At 48.7% G+C, this 15,233-nt stretch overlaps 2 protein-coding genes across 3 annotated transcripts; both read left to right on the forward strand.

Annotated features, from left to right (window-relative positions):
- The first annotated feature begins 1,843 nt into the window (after positions 1–1,843).
- LOC133890513 (probable protein phosphatase 2C 33) lies at positions 1,844–11,268 on the forward strand. Its single transcript, XM_062330903.1, has 7 exons — positions 1,844–2,282; positions 2,358–2,529; positions 2,622–2,839; positions 2,947–3,054; positions 3,158–3,283; positions 3,380–3,615; positions 10,639–11,268. The coding sequence occupies exons 1-7, from the start codon at positions 2,073–2,075 to the stop codon at positions 10,859–10,861; spliced, it is 1,293 nt and encodes a 430-aa protein (XP_062186887.1). The 5' UTR covers positions 1,844–2,072; the 3' UTR covers positions 10,862–11,268.
- Positions 11,269–12,023: 755 nt separating this feature from the next.
- LOC133890514 (uncharacterized) lies at positions 12,024–13,937 on the forward strand. Of its 2 annotated transcripts, none has more exons than XM_062330905.1 (2): positions 12,024–13,383; positions 13,459–13,937. In XM_062330905.1, exons 1-2 carry the CDS (start codon positions 13,177–13,179, stop codon positions 13,651–13,653), a joined length of 402 nt encoding a protein of 133 aa, XP_062186889.1. In that variant the 5' UTR covers positions 12,024–13,176; the 3' UTR covers positions 13,654–13,937. The 2 variants fall into 2 exon arrangements, with proteins under 2 accessions (XP_062186889.1, XP_062186888.1); XM_062330904.1 differs by having other exon boundaries at positions 13,467–13,937.
- Positions 13,938–15,233: the final 1,296 nt, after the last annotated feature.

The following is a 15,233-nucleotide window of genomic DNA, read 5'->3' on the forward strand; positions in this document are numbered from 1 at the left end:
CTCAATGCATCGACAAATTCAAACATTGATAAACTTAAGTACCTATAATAAGGTTTTTGAATTGTTAAAATATACGATACTTTTAGGTTTAATTTAATTTATAAATAATTCATAAGCGTAAACTAATAAACTAACATGTTCATATTATCAGAGCGTAATCTAGTCATATATATCAAAGCACTACATATGTCTAGATCTACTATACTCGAAATTAGGAACCGTAGAAAATAAAGTACAAGTAACATGATTTTTACGTATTAGTCCTGCGCTGTGAAGGTTGCTAAAAATGCTGGTTGCATCGTGTTGACAGCACGATTGATCATGCTGATGATGCGCTGAATTTATTGACGATGACAGCGGACGACGTATAAGCGACCAGGAAGACGAGCCGTGGTGAAGGACTTGAGCAGTTACGCAGAGCGTTTTCTAAAAACCTTATTCGTCATTTCCCAGTGTAAAATCTTAAGAGATAGGGTTTCAGAGATCTACTATTCCGATTGCCCGTGCATCTCGATACTGGAATGGAGTAGACTATAATAGTAACGTAACATAAAAAGAAAGAGGCAAAACTCTACAAGGTGAGAGTTCTTGCGCGCGCGACACACACATATATATATATATATATATACCTCCATTATTAATATAGTATAAACCTTATCATAAACCACATCTTCACGATAAGAACCTTTAAAATTTATTAAAAATTATTATACTAGCTCCTAACAATACCTTGGCCGGATCGCCTGCCTGAGGCTCCTTTCCTCGGCCTCGCCGATGTCGTTCAACCCGGACGGACGCATGCACCAAGAAATCCTAGTGTCCGTGAAGCGCCAGCACTTTCTCCTTCATGTCTGTCTGTCTGTGCTATATATAATGGAAAAGGGGTTAATTTCCCCGTGTTACGTACAAGAAAAGCTAGGCATGCATTGCACTGTCATGAGTTGTCAAGAGAGGAATGGGATTTAGTTTCTCAACTGACAGAGATTTCTTTGAATTGGAACTCAAGTCAATTCCCATGCAATCATTCTCAGTCCATCTCACTGTTAATTAACCACGCACCATAATAATTAGGTAGCTTTTTTGGACTTGGATGCTGCATGCCGATGACCAACCGTGTTGCTGTTGTTGTGGATGCAGGGCAGCACCATAGTGCATTAGTGATCATCATCAACTTAATTAACAATTGATTCCTTGGTTCATCGTCCCACCTAATTGACGCGTTATTACGCTGGATTATTAAACAAAAGCGGTCGCCTTCGCTTTCCAGTTGAGGTGCCCTGGCTGGCCTTTCCTTTTCTTTTCTTTTGCAATCTGACCCTTTCGTTTTGGCTGTCTCAGCACACTACTACTGTATTAATCAATATGGAGACAGCCTTTTCCAATTTCTGTTGATCCTAAATATCATCAAGTTAGAGTGAGAGCAATGGCGACCGGTTCAGGCAGATCAGCCACTGATACAAGATAGATGCACCGTGGAACTCAAAGGAATGCAGTGCAGGCACATAGCTGCTTTATTCATCGACGGTATGTGCTTTGCTCTTCTCTAGCTTGTAAACTAAGGTTCTGTTTAGTATAGCTTTAGATTTAAGAATTTTTAAAGCTGCTCAAATCTAGTTCTAACCAATCTTAAATCTGGATTTGTGAATAGATTAAGAGTATTTAGTTGAATCCTCTAATTTTTATTCTAAACTAAAAATATAAATCATTTTATTTTATTTTACAAACTTCAAATTTAAGTTAGATCTCAGACCAAGCTGAGCTAACTAACCCAAGTCTCATATTTGCCCAAGTCCCACCTCACTGTGCCAGCTGAAGCTCAAGCTGGGCTGAGCTGAGCTATAAGGGGACTCCCCTCTCCCAGTCTCTCCCCTCCTCCTCCCTCCTCCTCTCCTCTCCTCTCACATCCCAATTCACGGGCGCGGCATCCGATTTAATCTCGCATCCGGGCCCGACCCGCCTCGCCGTTGCCTCTGCCCCGGGCTTCTCCGCGCGAGGAATGGTGGCGTCTAGCTGTCTTCTTGGGAGCTAGGCAAGCGGTAGGTGCGGTGCGCCTCAGGCGAGCGCGGGCGGTGATGGCGACCGCCGCGAAGGAGAGGAGGCTGCCTCCGGCGCTGCCCCTGGCCACGCTGATTGGGCGCGAACTCCGCGCCGGGGGCTCCGAGCGCCCAACCCTGCGTTATGGCCACGCCGGCTTCGCCAAGCGCGGGGAGGACTACTTCCTCGTCAAGCCCGACTGCCTCCGCGTCCCCGGCGATCCCGCCTCGGCCTTCTCCGTATTCGCCGTACGGACTGCCTCCCTCGACTGATGCTTCCTGTTTGCTGCTCATCTCATGGCTCTTGGCTGGTTGGATCTGCAGGTGTTCGACGGCCACAACGGGGTGTCGGCGGCCGTGTACAGCAAGGAGCATTTGCTCGAGCACGTCATGAGCGCTCTGCCGCCGGACATCGGCCGCGACGACTGGCTCCAGGCGCTGCCGCGCGCGCTCGTCGCCGGCTTTGTCAAGGCCGATATCGATTTCCAGCGCAAGGGTGAGCCCGATCACATCATTTGCAATGGCAGTTTCAGAGCACGCACGCTTACTGGGCTTGGAGCTAAACATGACGGGACTACGTTCATTCAGGGGAGGTGTCCGGGACGACGGCAACGCTGGTGGTCATCGATGGGTTCACGGTCACGGTGGCGTCGGTGGGGGACTCCCGTTGCATCCTGGACACGCAGGGCGGCGAGGTGCAGCTGCTGACCGTCGACCACCGGCTGGAGGAGAACGAAGAGGAGCGGGAGCGTGTCACGGCCAGCGGTGGGGAGGTCGGCCGGCTGAATCTCTTTGGTGGCCAGGAGGTAGCAATTCAATTTTTTTTTTGGATTGATCTAGTGACCATGCTCCGTAAAGAATTAGATGTAGAAGCCCTTTGCTGATGCTTTGTTGTGTGAATGTTTTGGGTTAGGTCGGTCCTCTCCGGTGCTGGCCAGGTGGCTTATGCCTTTCAAGATCCATCGGAGACATGGATGTTGGGGAGTTCATTGTGCCCATTCCACATGTCAAGCAAGTGAAGGTTGATACAAATTACAAAATGCTGGGAATTTGTCGTTTAATTTGCTGTGATGCATCTTAGGCTGAGCTGTGAAAGTTGTTTCTTTGTTATTTTGTAATCTCAGCTATCAAATGTCGGAGGAAGGCTAATAATAGCATCAGATGGCATATGGGATGCGCTATCCAATGAAGCAGCTGCAAAGGCGTGCCGAGGATTGCCTGCAGAACTGGCTGCAAAGCTTGTGGTTAAGGTAATTCTGCATATAGCTGCTGTACCTAGAAGCTCTGTAGAGTACAGGCGTGATTGACTCAAGTGCCAATTTTGACATCCATTATTACCTGTGCAGCAAGCTCTGAAAACAAGTGGGCTGAAGGATGACACCACCTGTGTAGTAGTTGACATCATCCCATCTGATCATTTGACATCACCGCAATTGTCTCCAAAGAAAAATCAGAACAAGTTGAAGTCACTTCTTTTTCGTAGAAGGTCGCATAGTTCAGTTGGAAAGCTTGGTGGCAAGTCTGCCTCATTTGGTTCTGTGGAGGAGTTATTTGAAGAAGGATCTGCAATGTTAGAAGAAAGGTATGTTCTAATTGCTGCTGCAATGCTCTACTGCATTCTTCTTGTGTCAATGTCTTAGTCATAGTTCAGTATCATTTTCTTTTGTGCTATTCAGTGAGCTATTTTACATATTGGATTTTGATGGACCATATATAATAATTAGCAGGAACCCCGCATGTTGCCGTGGGCGACCAAACTTACACACATAATTTGGTCAGTTAAAATGTTTGGTCAGCTACAGCAGGAGAAAGGATTTCAATGTTTAACGGCTGAAATTAATCAGTTACAACAGAGGTAACGATTCGTGCAGATCAGCAACGCGATCAGCGATCCGGCAGAGAAAACCAACGATGGTGATGGAGACGTCTAGTGCAAAGATTATCCGAATATGAGTAGTGGCTCAGGATTTCGTAGGCAATGGCAGGATCAAAATGATCTCGAGACCAACGACGTGCTCAAGATGAAGAGCATGCCGTCTGGATGGCGGTGGAGCGCCAAAACGAAGACACGATCATGCAGCGGATGACGAGCCGTGGCTGCCCATGTTGAAGAACAGCGTCCACATTTATGGTGGTGGTGGGCACGCAAGTGCAACGTGCAAAAGGACCAGCGACCAGCAAAAAAACCCCTAGTTTTGGCTCTGGTACCATGTTATGAATAGCACTTGTATTCAATAATAGCCCTAATGGGGCAATATATAGAGTACATGGGAGAGTACACGAAATTGACTCTAATAACGAATATGTAAGACTTTACTAATGAATACGTAAAGGATAAAGATTCTATACCCTTAACACAAAGTAGTAGTAGCACTTTTTCAAGCATTAGAGAGTCAAAATTTAGAGCAAAGGCTTACCTCCACAGATTTATGCCAGCTTGCATATGGTGGGGCTCTCCGATCTGTCGCACCCTAGCTACAACACTGATGGCGAAACCAACAACGAGCGACGGGAGAGAGAAATAGATGACATGAAGAGGCGGTGATAGCTAGGGTTACGGAGAGGCGTGCGTGCCAGCGGATGGAAAAACAGGGGACAAAGGAGGAGGCAGAGGTGGAGAGACGCTCGGGCTCGGCCGATCAGTGCGTGGTGGTGGAGTCGCCTAGAGAGTGTGACGTTCCTAGATCAAGTGGGGAATTGGGGATCAGGGTTTGGGAGGCTTCGTTGAAGCAGGTGGGATACGGTGATGGGTTGCAGTGAGGGCAGAGATGGAAAGAGGACTCAAGGAACGGTACCGATGACCAGATCCCTCTGTGTGTGCCACATCAAACGGGCAGAGCGTGCTGTAGAGCCTGTGAACAGTGCAACAATGTCTAGGGGAAAAAGATGACGGGAACTTTATCTTTTTTTATAGATGTGTAAATGGTCACATATCTTTTGTGTGGCATGGTAAGTGTAGAAGGAAAGTATTGGTGCAATCACCACATAGCCAAAAGGTCGGGATGCCATTTCATATATAGCCAGTTTAAGGCCATGAATAAGGAGGGTTTACAGGACCTCAATTAGAGGGCTAAACTAGGAAGGTACAAGTATACATGGCAATGCATTGAATTCTAATAATTGCTACGCAATATTCTCTAATACCCGCCTGCAGTCGCAATGGGAGGAGTTCGGACGCAAAGATTGGATCGAAACTCATAAAGCAGCTGAGTTGGTAGGCCTTTGGTCATGATGTCCTTGATGTATCTTAGTATGCGTTTGATCAACGCGAGATGTGGCTCACGTGGATCATGCATAAAAAGACTCACCTGCTGAACAGAATATGCTAGGTCGGGGCGAGTGAGCGTTAGGTACTGGAGCGCGCCCGCAAGGCTGCGGTACTCGGACGGGTCGGCCACCGGTGTGCCGTCATGGCCGGAGAGCTTTGCATGAGGTCCATCGGTGTCGTGGGGTGACACTCAGCCATGCCGGCACGACGCAGTAGGTCGGAGGCGTACTGGCACTGAGAAAGAAGAGCCCGACGGAGGAGCGAGTGACAGAGATGCCGAGGAAGTGGTGGAGAACACCAATATCTGTCATCGCGAACTTCGAGTGTAGCATGTCGATGAGCCGGTGGAGCATGTCGCTCGAGGAGGCGGTGAGCACGATGTCGTCGACGTAGAGTAGCAAGTAAGCCATGTGTGAGCCATCGCGGAGAACGAAGAGAGACGTGTGGGAAGTAGAGGCGACGAAGCCGAGACGACGAATGTATGTAGCAAACCACTGATACCATGCTCGGGGAGCCTGCTTTAGACCATAGAGTGACTTTTGTAAAAGACACACATGGTCATAGTGGGTAGGATCGACGAAGCCGGAGGACTGCTAGCAGTAGACCGTCATATCAAGAGTGCCATGCAAGAAGACATTCTTGACGTCGAGGTGGTGCATGGGTCAGGAGCGAAACGCAACAATGGAGAGGACAGTCTGGATGGTTGCCGGTTTGACCACCGGGCTGAATGTCTCATCGTAGTCGACACCGTGTTGCTGTGAGTACCCATGAACGACCCAACGAGCTTTGTAGCGCGCAAGACTGCCGTCGGAGTGGTACTTGTGCTTGTAGATCCACTTGCCGGTGACGACGTTCGTGCCCGATGGACGCGGTACGAGGCGTTAAGTGTCGTTGTCGAGCAAGGCCTTATACTCCTCGGCCATCGCAGCGTGCCAATTTATGTCAGCGAGGGCGCTGCGATAGTTAGCCGGAATGACAGAAACCGTGGAGTGGGCGGCAGAGAGTGACATGCGGTCCACCGGTTTCACATTGCCTGTGCGAGCTCGTGTAACCATCTGGTGATGCCCAATGGAGGGTCTCGGTATAGGCATGACAAGCTGCTGCACGTGTGCTGCTGATGGCATCTTTGCAGCTGTCGTGGCCAGCGAGACAAGCTGGGGTGCAACTAGAGAGGCATTGCCTGGTGCCGCTGAGGTCGCAGCAGCGTGTGGCCGCTTGGAGTAGACCAGAGGCTCATGCGGTCGGTGTGGAACCGGGACATGCGTGCTGTGTGGTAGCTCGGCCTGGGCCGACGTGGACCAATTGGATGTCTCAGCAACAGCCGGTTGATGGAGAGTGCTGGTCGGAGGTGAAAGCACCTATGCGACAGCTGACGGACGAGGTAAGGCACATGACATGGGACATGGCGTGACCAAGGGCAGAACTAAGACGTCATTAGGGAGCCCTTGAAGGCGTGCACCTGGTGTGTGCGTAGAGGAATGAGGAACTGTGGGTGCACAAGGTATTGTTGGCGGAGAGGAGCGAGCAGAGGGAAAAGCATAAAGAAAACCCATGGTTGTGTTGGCGGTGATAGGCTGGGAAGCAAAAGGAAACACGGTCTCATAAAAAATGACGTGACGAGAGATTATAACACGGTTTGCAGAGAGATCGAGGCACCTATAGCCTTCGTGGGAGGTAGGATATCCAAGGAATACATAAGCTACAGAACGAGGTGTGAGCTTATGCGGGGAAGTGGCGGACATGTTAGGGTAACATAAGCATCCGAAGGCGCGAAGATTGGAGTAAGATGGTGGTTGACTATATAGGTGGTGGTGGGGTGTGGAGTTGTGAATGGCAGATGAGGGCAGACGAGGGTCTGCGATTCAATAGGTAGGTGGCGACAACAAGAGCCTCGACCCAATATGGTGGTGTCATGTGTGCATGGAGAAGCAGGGTGCGAACACTATTGTTAATAGTGCGAAGAGCACGCTTAGCATTGCCGTTTTGTTGTTATGTGTATGGACAAGAAAGACGCAACAGGATCCCATGATGAAGCAGAAAATCAGAGGTAGCATTATTAACAAACTCCTTGCCATTATCAGCTTGTATGGATTTAATGGGGAGATGAAATTGTGTATGGATGTAAGCATGAAAATGACCAAGGGTTGTGTGAACATCAAATTTTCGTTTAAGTGGAAAGGTCCAACAAAAATGCGAAAAATTATCAAGTATGACTAGATAGTATTGAAAACCAGAGACATTTAAGATGGGTGACGTTTGGGTGACGATGAAGAAGTATTAGAACTACTGAAAGGTAGGTGAACATGTTTGCCCAACTGATAGGCATGACATAGACTGCTATCTGATTTATTGCAAACAACGAGCGAGGACTGCTGAAGGGTGATAAGGGTGGCAGTGCCGGGGTGACCAAGGCGTTGATGCCAGATGGATGATGGAGCGGAGATGAAGAGGAATGTTTGTGCCGAGGAGCTTGGTGGTGGGGCCACAAACATGTAAAGGTCTCCATCACTATTGAACCGAGTGATCTCGCGCCGCGTTCAGAGGTCCTGAACAGAAATACCGTGAGAGTCAAATTCAATGGTACATGAATTATCTCGAGTAAATTGTCGGACGGAAATAAGATTTTTCAGTAGAGATGGGACAAGAAGAACGTTGTTAAGAACAAAGTTGGAAGGAGTGTGGAGAATGGAGGTGCCACTAGCAGAGATAGGTACGGTGGCACCGTTACCGACAATGACATGAGAAGGGGAGGGAGGGGGATCTGTATAATGCAACATACCTTCGTTCGCAGTCATGTCCGCTATGGCACCCGAGTCAACAACCCACTGGCCTGGGGTCTAGGTCGAGAGAGCGTTCATAGCAGCAATGAGACCCGCCTAGTCCCAGGATTGTTGCACTAGTGCCGACATAGAGGGAGGCGTGAATGTGGTGAGAGCCTGCTATGGAGCTCACGACCGCATGCCAAGGAGACCAGCAAAGTTGTTGAAGGGACGCTACTGGGTGCCAGTGCATGGGTTGAAGCAGATCCACAGACCTTGGGACCTAGAGCCTGTTGAGTAGCTGCTCAGGGATTAGGGTGAGACGAGTGCTGCTGCATGCTGCGTCCGCGATTCTTGCCAACACGCTGCTTGCTGGAGGAAGATGCGTTGGCGCAGGCGGTGCCTTGGCACCCGCCTGCACCGGAAGCGGGGGCCGGGGATGGGGGTGACGAGGGCGGTCCCAACAGGGACGCCAACAGCATGAGAGGCACGCATCTCGGCCAGGAGCAGAGCATTATGTGCAGTGGCAAATGACGGGAAGGGATCCTTCCCGACGATGAGGTTAGCCAGATGGCTGAGATGCGGAGCCAGGCCATGCAATAGATTGAGGACGAGTTGAGGGTCGGAGATGGGGTGGCCGAGGTAGCGTAGAGCGTCGGCGAGCTACTTCATGCATTGGCTGTAGGCAATCACCGTCATGTCACCCTGGACGAGGGAGTGAAACTGGGCGAAGAGGTAGATTGCTCGAGGCTCTTTGTTGTTGCGGAAGTTCCCCTCAATCACAATCCAGAGATCATGGGCGCGTTGGCTAGGCTCCATGGTGATGTCAAGAACATCGTCGGAGACGGAGCCGAAGAGCCATGAGACGACGGCATAGTCGGCTTGAAACCACGCAGGATCGTCGGGGACGGTGCCGTCGATGTGGTGAAGGAGACCAAATTTGCCACACATCGTCGTGAAGAATTGACTCCACTTGATGTAGTTGGAGACGACGAAGTTGAGCACGGTCAGAATGTGCATCTTGACGTTGATGACGTTGACAGAAGAGGAGGCGGCAGCGACCGCCGTGGAGATGGCAGTCGAGGTGTTGTGCAGAGGTTCGGTTGAACCCATTGCGAGCGCACGAGGTGAAGCAGCGAAAGGTGGTGACAATGGCAAGGAGCAGATTGTCGAGGCCTTGGCGACGGCGGCATGAGTCTAGGCTTCGGTGAGGATTGGTGGGGAGGGGTGGATCTCCGTATTGGAAATCTGATATCATGTAGAAGGAAAGTATTGGTGCAATCACCACACAGCCAAAAAGCCAGGATGCCATTTCATATCAGTCAAGACCATGAATAAGGAAGGTTTATAGGACCTCAATTAGAGGGCTAAACTAGGAAGATACAAGTATACATGGCAATGCATTGAATTCTAATAATTGCTATGCAATATTCTCTAATAGTAAGGTAGCAGGCTACCTTGTTAATTTCTTAGGCCCTGTTTGTTTCAGCTCAAGATTATAATAAGCGGCATATAGATGGTGGATTATAATAAGTTGGATTATGATAAGTTGGAGGGAAATAAGTTGTGAGCTGTTTGGTAATCTAGATTATTGGAGTCTGGATTATTGGCAAAAGTCTGCAATGCCCTCAATAGGGGGTGGGAGATTCGGGTGTAGGGTGGGAGGAGTGGCATTCGTGAGTAATTTTCCTTAAATTTGATGGGTAGTATAGTAGAAGGTCAAAATAAGCTGAAATAAGCTTATTTTCACAGCTTATGGGATTATTATAATCTGAGCTTCAGTTTATAATAATCTGGATAAATAAGTTAGCTGTTTGTTTCAGCTTAAGATTATAATAAGCAGAGCCTTAGTGCATCTGGAGGGTCTGCTGTATCTCTAGGGGCTTTACCTTTACGTGGTTCCTTTATGCCATTTTCTATCAAGTGCCTATCTCATTGCTGGCTTATGTTATCTTCTACGACTGTGCAATGAAACTTTTGGTGACATGTGTCATTTTTGTTTGAGAGTCCAGAGCCATTTTAGTAAAAAAAAAAAAAAAACGAAATGTGGACCAACCGAACATAGCCAAAAATGTTGCCAAACAACAGCACTCATTGTGTTTTACTTTCTTTTTATAAATGTTGAGAATGTTAAGCTCAATTTGGTGTGCTGTATAGTGTATACCATGACCCTGGGCATCAATTTCACAATTTATCTTCCCTTGCTATTTTCTTCTAGTATTTTAGTAATACAAGATTAAAACATATTGGTTCTTTTGACATTGTGCTTCGGTTTTACTGAACAATATTGGCTCCAGGTGTATTTTACATCATGCCTACATTTCAATCTCTTATCTATAAATGGCACTGAAAATGTTTCAGCTGGAAGCCTAGGATAAACAAACTCTTCTCTAACGTGGTTAGGACTTGGGGATGCTTTGAACTTTAAGGCTCTTGCTGAAAATTTTGTGGTTCTCAAAGAAGCAATATCAATATCTACTTCGGATGGATATTGTGTTTTTGTTGAGAAAGGCTAATCTATTAACACCGCTGTGTTTTCTCATACAGTGCCATTAATAACCAAACCTTACTATTGCAGGTTGGGTAGGAATTTGTCCTTGAAAGCAGCTTCACCACCTTTTCGCTGTGCAATCTGCCAAGTAGACCAAGAACCATTTGAAGGTTTGATGACAGATAATGGAGATGGTTACTGCTCTTCCCCATACGCGCCATGGGGCGGTCCATATCTTTGTTTGGACTGTCGGAAAAAGAAAGATGCAATGGAAGGTAAAAGATCTAGCCACTCTACAGCATGCAGGTGAAACTAAACACGACTCTGGTTAAGTCAAACCTGCTGCTCAGTGCAAAAACTGAAGAGAGGATGATAAGTTGCTGGATCCAATTATAATTGCTTGCTGAAACTAACTGTATTCGTACAAAACATATTTGGCTGCTAAGCGCTAACCAGTTTGTTGTCTACGTGCAACCTCGATTGAAAAGTTCGATATTCTTGAGGAAATAGCTCATATAACTTGGAGCTTGTAGTTTTTGGTGTACCTTCTAGTGTGCATTGTGTAGGGGGAAAATCCCCCCTGCCAAATGTTGTCATTTCTTTCTTTAAAATAGCTAATGAGGGTGCTCTTTGGATTAATCGTGGAACAGATTTTTGCTGGAATGGAAGTAAACATATACTCTACTTATGTGTAAACACTGTAATCACCTTTTCTTACTGAATTGGCTTCCAGATATGCCTTTTTGTGCTTGAGTTTCGAACTGTTGGTAGATGTACTTGATTTGGCGGTCTGGTAACTGTTGAATTTATTGAGCTATGTGGTAAGATGTCCAACTGGACCAGCCCGAGATACGGCACTGTAGGCACGGTCCAGGCACAAGGGTAGACGGGCCGTGCCTGGGTCGGTGGGTCGGCACGGTTCGGTTTAGATGGACTGGTACGGGCACGGCCGACCTCACCCCACACCGTCAGCCCGCCCTTGAGTTGTCTCGCCTCGCACTGGCTGCTCGCGCCGCCCGCCTCCGTCACGGCAGCTCGCCCCCGTCCCCGCGCTACCTCGTCGTGTCGCTCGCCCTGGCTTGGTCGCCCGTCGGCCCAGCCTCTCCTCGCCGCCCGCCTCGCCCCGTCGCTCGGCCCCACCGCCCGCCTCGCCCCACCGCTCGGCCCCACCGTCCAGCGGTCCGGTACGGTCCGTCGTGCCGCAACCGTGCCCGGGTCGGCCCGGCCCGGTACTGTGCTTCACGGGTCGTGCCATGGGTCGAGGGCGCAGCACACGGGCCGACACGGCACGGTCCGTTACAGTATCCGGACCTATCAGGCCGTGCCGTAGCCGGATCGTACCGAGCCGGCACGACTGACCCATTTAGCTATCTCTGACTATGTGGTGCATGGCCCTTGCGAGGAGGGACAGGAGAGGTAGGCTTTACGGGGGATGAATTTATTTGTCCCAGTACTCAAGTGAATTGCAATGTCTCAAGTCAACTGAGCAAGTCCAGTATTTTTAGATGTACCGAACATGATGACTTCTGAAGCTTATTTTAATAGTATAACAGATGACATCCCGGCAAACATTTGAAAGAGTAGAAAAACTGCTGCAGAGTTTGACAAGAACCGGAACAGCTGCCAATAAGGATTTCCACTCCCACTCCAATAGACATTGCCGGTGTGGTGTCTGGCGATGGTGCCTTCCTCCCCCTCTTCCAATTTTTGAAGCTGCAATTTCCTCTGTTCTGATTTCTAGTTGACCACCCTTTTGAATCCAAGTTGAATTTTTTACATGCTAAAACTGGGTGTTGGTTGGATCCGAATCGGATCGCAGAGGAGCAGAGCAGAGCAGCTTGGTTGCCGTTGCCAGGTACCGACTTCTCTCGTATTATTTCTTGAGAACCTTTACAGTGCCCGCAAATCAACACGAGCTCTCCATTTCTTTCCATCTAATGGTTCAGATAGTACTCTATATTAGCGAAAACTCCTACTACTAGTATGCTAGCATTTGTGGCTAGTATTAGCAGTTTGAGGATATTATTAGAAAAAAAAGTAATGATATGGAAGTAATTTGGGCTAGGTATTAACAGAGGATTGTTTTTTTTTAGATCGAAGCCCTCGTTTCATTCCCTTATTCATCTCTATTCTTCCATGGTACCGCGACGGCGATGGCCAATTAGGGCAGACCAGTCTCCTTGCTTCCCCTCCGTCGCCGCCGCCACCACCACCTAGAGAAACACGGCCACCCCCTCCACTTCCCTCCCATAGCCGCCAAAGCCACCCGCACCCGCATTGGTTGTGTCCTGGCCTCAGCGACGGCTGCCGTGCCGCCACGCTCCATGTCGTCATCGACACTGCCATGCAACTGCTCGCGCACTTGAGCCCCACGGGAACCTCTGTGCTCGTTGAGGGCGTCGATTGGGCGATACGATCTGCGGTAGGGAAGATTGTGGCGGGGCGGTGGTTCTAGGTGTAGGTTGGGCTAGCGGTGGTTGCGTGCATTGGTGGCAGTGACGGTTGGCCGATTAGGGTAGTCAGTTGTGCGTCAATCGGCCAGTGGCACAAGGTGTAGCACGGAGAGTGCAATGGCCGCGTGCATCGGCTTGGCCGAAGGTTAGCCGCCGCTACCGATTATCAACCATGACTTTCGGATCCGACGGCTGGAGCAAGAAGAACCCTAAGTCCAGCGGCAACCAAGCCTGGAACTTGTATTGCATCCTCATCGCATATGGAAGCAGCCTTGGCGAGGGTACCATGGATGACTTACTGTCGGTCTTGGCTGCGCGCAGCCACATCGTCTTCGACGGGTTCCACCCTTCCATTGTGCTCGTGGAGCTTGGCGAATGTGTAAGTGGAACCCTCTTTCACCTCACCCTATTTGCTCGCTAGGCGTTTGTTGAATTTCTTATGAGGTTCTATCAGGTTTTCAGCTGCGCGTGTGGGCGTCTTCCTGCCAGGCCGTGGGCGTTAGCGCCGTGGCAGAAGATGGTGAGCATGTCCGTGTCGCTTGGTTTCACCTCTGGCTCCAACTGCGGCATCGCGACTGCAGTCTCTGGCATTATCAAGGTCAGGCGTGCCAAGATCGCCAGCACTCCCATGGAATGCAGCAAGAACTGAACAACTATTGTCATTGTGCAACTACGAGAGCGGTTGGTGCTAATAGAAGATCCGTATGGAGGAAAGGAAGGAATACTATATTTCGGTGATGCTGAATTTCAACTGTGTTTCGCGGATCCAAAACTTGGCTTTCGAACTGTGTATTGTATAACTTTGAATATATCGTTCATGAGCGTGCCAGTATACCATCATATACAAAAGAAATATCAGAGCAATGTAATAGAAAAATGGAGCTTTATTCATTCATTACTGAACTCATAAAGTACAAGTTTCATCGATTACAACACTCTGCTCTATACTCATACGCACACGCTATCTGACTAGCTCTTTTGATCTGTCGACTGCTTCATCCTGGTTCCCGTGGCCTCGTGAAGCCTTCAGTTAATTACGTCCATCTCTCAGAGTACCTCCGATTAAGGTACGCTAGCGGTTGTCATGTTCATGTCATCTTCGAGTCTGCGAGGCTGTAGTCACACGCATCAAAATAGAGCAAAGTAAGCGTTAGCAGTTAAAGAAAAAAATGTGATAATAGTCTAGCATGACCTTTATGGAATGTTTATATATCCCAGGTCATCATCGGCTAAACAACCTCAGAATAGTGTATGATTGAGGTGAGCTAGGAGCACAGCACGACACATAGCTACAACCGGTGCGGCATGAAGCCCAACGCTGTGCTTAGCTCACTAACTCCCTCGAGCCTCGGACTTAACCTTATTGGCTGTCTCCGAAGGCAACAAAGGCAACCCAGCCACACAGGCAACAAACCACGAAGGCGGTAAAGCCACATAGGCAAAAGGTTAATCACATCAGCAACAAGCGGCAATACTCATGCTCAATAATAGAACAACATTAGGTAACAGGGCAATAAGAGTGCTCAACACCAGATGAGCCACAAGGGTCGTATGCAACAGAAGGGCCTAAAATAATATAGCCCTCACTCAACAGAAGTAGAGCCACATCATTTGGCAATGTAGCACCCACAACCAAGCCATCGTCAAGTGTACATCAAGAACAACAATACAAGGGCAGCATACCAGCCTCATCCCCACATACCCAACACCATATCAATATATCAAAGTAGCAGCAACAGGCACGGAGCTCCTCACATGATCATAACCAAATCAAACTTGGCCACCAGCCTCCCTGTTACTTGATCAATCAACAACGAAAGAAAAATAAATATGCAAGAGGATTGACTTATTAGCAGAAGGGTACATAGCAGAGGCCAACAACAGAACACACCGATTATTAACATGTCAAGGCTGGAAATAGCACACATGCGTACTTGGTAGAAATAGAGGAAAACGGCGAACCACCACGCTAGCAGACACTCACAGCACAACGACACTCAAACGCCCAATCGTATCCGGCGGCGCTCTGACTCCCAACTGGCAGCGCATCAGCACGACGGTATTCAACTTTCCCAACCGCCAACATTCAGATTACCCAGCCAACGTCCCAAAACATGGCCAGACATCGACGACAACACGTCGGCCAGAGCACACATGAATCAACAGAAACAAAACATCTCGACAGCAACGAGGCCGGAGCATATATGCTTCCACGACCGCAGCACAAAG

Source organism: Phragmites australis, chromosome 14 (assembly GCF_958298935.1).
Source record: "Phragmites australis chromosome 14, lpPhrAust1.1, whole genome shotgun sequence".
NCBI lineage: Eukaryota > Viridiplantae > Streptophyta > Magnoliopsida > Poales > Poaceae > Phragmites > Phragmites australis.